Here is a 4,233-nt window from a genome sequence, read left to right as displayed (position 1 = left end):
TCTGTGTTTTTGTTAGCGGAATGGTAGAGAGAGGGGAGAGGGGAGATCGATGTTCCAGAAGTCGTCGGAGAAAAGGATAGTGACTATGTCGTTGATGGTGGTGTCAATCGTTGGAAATCTAGCTCTCGATAATGGATAGAAAAAGTGAGATCTCTTAGATAGATGAACTTGCTGATAAGAGAGATATCAAATCTTTTGAATAAGATATTATGTGTTTAAGAAAATGGGTTTTGATTTCCCAATATTTACGATCATGCCACTTCTCTTTTATGTTATTAAGAGGGTGTTTGAATAGAGAAAAATAGGTTGTTTATTGCTTATTGCTTAATCTTAACGTAATAAGCATATTTAAGTGTTTGTATATGAGTCTTTAAAAATCAGCTTATTATAATAGGAATAAGCCAAATAAACTGATTTTTAAAATCAAGCAAATAGCAAATATTGCTTATTACTTATTCATCATTTTATTAAACATTTAAAATGTTTATTGCTTACTCATTTATTCCCCCATCTAAACTATTTATCCAACCACCCTTCTACCGGTATCCCTTCTCTCTCTTCTGCGCACTGCGCTTCTCTCCGCCGTGCCTCTCACGGGTGACGTCTTTAACCATCGACACCCAGCCGACAGGTCTGCCCAGCCTCAGTAAAGCCGCGGTCGCCTTCTACTATTGATTCATTGATTCCAGCGAGCGTTATCACTGCTATCTCTCCTTAAGCGTATGTTTTCCACTTTTCGATTTTAACCAATCATAAATTTGAAGTTTTTATTTATTATTGTTATAGTATAATGCTACGTATACCATCTGTAATGTGTTAATTTGATTTCTGAGATGCACTTGGCTTCGAAGAATGAGGGTTATGTTTAAGTTTTTGGGGTTTTATGAAATCTGAATGGAAGGTTTTCTATAATTAACAGTGTTTGGTTGGTTAAATGGTAGCTTACGTAGAAGAGGGCTTGCAGTAACGATGATGAAATAGTGAAGAAATGTTATATACAGTAGATTTTGCGCAGGGTTCTTGAGTAAACATTAAGTATGCAACAACTATTCCTTGAATCTGAAGCTTACAATGTTGTTTTGTCTATGTTGCAGAATCTGGTTGAAAGTTAAAGCTGCGAAACAATGGTAGCTAAGAAAGGTGCACGTGTTCCATTACAAGCCATTGTTGTAGCTGACATGTTGAGCACAAAGTTGAGACCTATCACCCTGGAATGCCCGGAAGTTCTTTTACCATTAGTGAACACCCCCATGATCGACTACACATTAGCATGGCTGGAATCTGCAGATGTTGAAGAAGTTTTTGTGTTGTGTTGTTGTTCACATTCCAAAGAAATAATCAACTACCTGGACAAGTCGAAATGGGAACAAAAACCAAACTTTTCAGTGACAACAATCGAATCCCAGAATTGTACAAGTGCTTTACGTGATGTGATTCAAGGTGATTTCATACTTGTTAGTGGTGATACTGTAAGCAACATGATGCTGAAACAAGCCCTTGAAGAACACAAAGAGAGAAAAGTAAAGGACAAGAATGGTGTTATGACAATGGTGATCAACCAATCAGAAGTTGGAACTGATGAATTAATCATGGCCATCGATCCTACTACAAAAGAACTCCTGTATTATGAAGATAAAGTAGATGGTGATCTGAAATTTGATAAGTCACATCTCAGTGTGAACCCCTGTTTATGTTTACACAATGATAAACAAGATTGTTACATAGACATATGTTCACCACAAGTCCTTAGTCTTTTCACTGACAATTTTGATTACCAACATCTGCATGGGCAGTTTGTTAAAGGATTACTTGTTGATGAGCTTGTGTTGGTTCTTTGGTTTATTCCGTTATGAAATTGGCACTTAATAATTCAAATAAGTATGGTAATGATTTGGTGAAGGAAACGAATGATGCCATTTCAAAATAGGGGAAATTGTTGACATTTTTTTTTCGAGGTATTGATGAGAGAATTCAAGTGATATTGAAATTTGAGGAAATGTGTTTGGAGTCTGCCAAGGAGTATGCACCCTTGTTTGTACAGGTTCTGAATATTTTATATGATGAAGATATCATTCAAGAGGATGTCATTCTTGAATGGGCTAATCACAAGGAACATGCAGCAGATGAATCAGATAAGATTTTTGTTAAGCAATCCCAAAAGTTTATTCAAGGTCAACAAAATATTTACTTATTTACCCTTAGCTCTGTTTCTTTTGTTGTGTTCAATGGGACACAAACTATAAACTTTTTGTCCCACATAGAAAGACATGGCACAGGGATTTGATTTCTTGTCTGTGTGAATGCCCTTATATCTAATGTTTTTTTTTTCTTTTTTTTTTTTGGGTGCAGAAACTGTTTTGAAGAGGTTGAATGAAGGAGGTGTAAAAGTGAAGAGGAACAGGCGACTAAGGAGTTAGTGTTTCAGATGTTGAAACCTATGTTTTTTTGGTTACATTTTCGATGGTTTATGATTTAAACATAGATATAGATTTTGGTAGAAATTTAGGTAAGATTAATATCCTTTAGTTACGCTTATTTATTTGCTATCATGGAACGGTGAGTGACTTTGTGTCAACTGGGATGTTTATATTTTTGCAAGCATGTTGAGTTTGAAGTTTAATGTCAAATGCAATGATTCAAAATGCTCATTATACTTTCATATGAAAATGAGATGTAAACTAATTGATTTTGGTTTGATTGTACAAGGGTGAGGGGCTAAAGCGTAATACTGCCTAGTGTTTGCAAGAACAAAACAAAGGCTAGGAACTCACCTTGAAGGTCAAAAAAATGGTTGTGGAAGTACCAAACAAAGGCCGGTAAAACAAGAGGAGGAAGGGATGACCGGAGTTGGTGTCGACCCACTTATTATTTTGTTTTTATATTTTAAATTAACAAAACATAAACAAATAATAGAAAAAGTCAAAAAAGAAATACATTTGGGCAATATAGCCATTTCATGTCTATTATGAAACTTCAAAGGATTTTGAGTTAAAAAAATACCCCAAACAACTATCCGTGTAATTTACTCTCTATTTAATAACATAGTTCCATACATAAAACATTTTTTCTGTAATTCTATATTGTTAAAACAAACTAGGATTGACTTTATACATTGATCATTTACATGAAAAAAATAAACTCCAACATACTTCTACCTAAATCATCATCAAATCAAGAGATAGATAATTATTATTAGTTTTTCGAAACGTCTTAAAAACATCAACGAATATCTTATTATCGAGTCAATGAATAGCAAGTCGGCTCATCATTTGGTCAATGAATAACAATAGACTGTTGAATCATTCTTGACCTTCACGTTTAACCTAACGTTCCTACTGGGATTTTGGTTGTAAAATATGAATAAAAAACTCATTTATGAGTCATTTGAATTGTAAGAAAGTGTTTGAAAGGAATCGTCGGTCAAAGTAGGTTTGGAAGGTTGATGATATATTTTGGAAAAGGATTTAGGAAGTGATATGTTATCTAAATGACTCATTGGATTTAGATTCATGCTTTGACTAAGTAATTTTGGAACATCAACTTCAACCTTTTGAAACAATGTCTTATCAATGTTTCATTGATATGATTGGAACCTTGTCTAGTAGGAGGTAAGTCCATTAAGTCATTGCTAGTGCTTTGGTGAAGATTTGATGACTATATGGCTTGATTGGAGCTTTGGTGCTTTTGTAAGATTATCTATTAAGAACTTGAAGTATTAAGTTCTTAATCACTCGATTGATAAGTTATTTGGATGAGTTATGGGTAGTTTAGATCTAAGGGATGCAAGTACATTACTTAAAAACGAAAATGATAGAAGCGTAGGGCCATATGCCTGCATGAAAACCTCATGCGGCCATATGTGGGATAAAAATGTCGCCCTTCTTGATTCATGCGACCAGAAGTGTAAATGTCTGCGCGACCGCATAGAACTGATAGCTCAAGACCAAAACTTCGTTAACGACCATAACTTTTGCACCCGACTTCCAAATTAGTCCCCGTTTTCGCCTATGGTCACGTTTTTTTATGCATCTCTCTCTCTCTCTCTCTCTCTACGTTTATAGTGCAGTAAAATACATAAGAATATGGTTTTATGTTTTTGGTGTGATGTTGCATAGTAATGCTCTAAGGAGTTTAGAAAGGTTTACAACCACTATATTTGGGAAAATAACACATGGTCAGATTCAAACACCACGAACTTATGACTTTGATTGCATTCTTTGCTTCAAGTTACTA

General features: G+C 34.8%; 1 protein-coding gene across 1 annotated transcript; it reads left to right on the top strand.

The window, feature by feature from the left end:
• The first annotated feature begins 512 nt into the window (after positions 1 to 512).
• On the top strand, positions 513 to 2,963 carry LOC111912361 (probable translation initiation factor eIF-2B subunit epsilon). The gene is made up of 3 exons (XM_023908093.3): positions 513 to 720; positions 1,095 to 2,171; positions 2,350 to 2,963. The coding sequence occupies exon 2, from the start codon at positions 1,125 to 1,127 to the stop codon at positions 1,851 to 1,853; it is 729 nt and encodes a 242-aa protein (XP_023763861.1). The 5' UTR covers positions 513 to 720; positions 1,095 to 1,124; the 3' UTR covers positions 1,854 to 2,171; positions 2,350 to 2,963.
• The last annotated feature ends 1,270 nt before the right edge of the window (positions 2,964 to 4,233 follow it).

This window comes from Lactuca sativa, chromosome 3, assembly GCF_002870075.4.
Source record: "Lactuca sativa cultivar Salinas chromosome 3, Lsat_Salinas_v11, whole genome shotgun sequence".
Classification (NCBI taxonomy): Eukaryota; Viridiplantae; Streptophyta; class Magnoliopsida; order Asterales; family Asteraceae; genus Lactuca; species Lactuca sativa.
The sequence above is the reverse complement of the archived record's forward strand: the minus strand, read 5'-3'. Positions and strand labels throughout refer to the sequence as shown.

Coding starts and splice junctions, on each gene's coding strand:
- LOC111912361 (XM_023908093.3), top strand. CDS start 1,125: ATGGTAGCTAAGAAAGGTGCACGTGTTCCATTACAAGCCATTGTTGTA.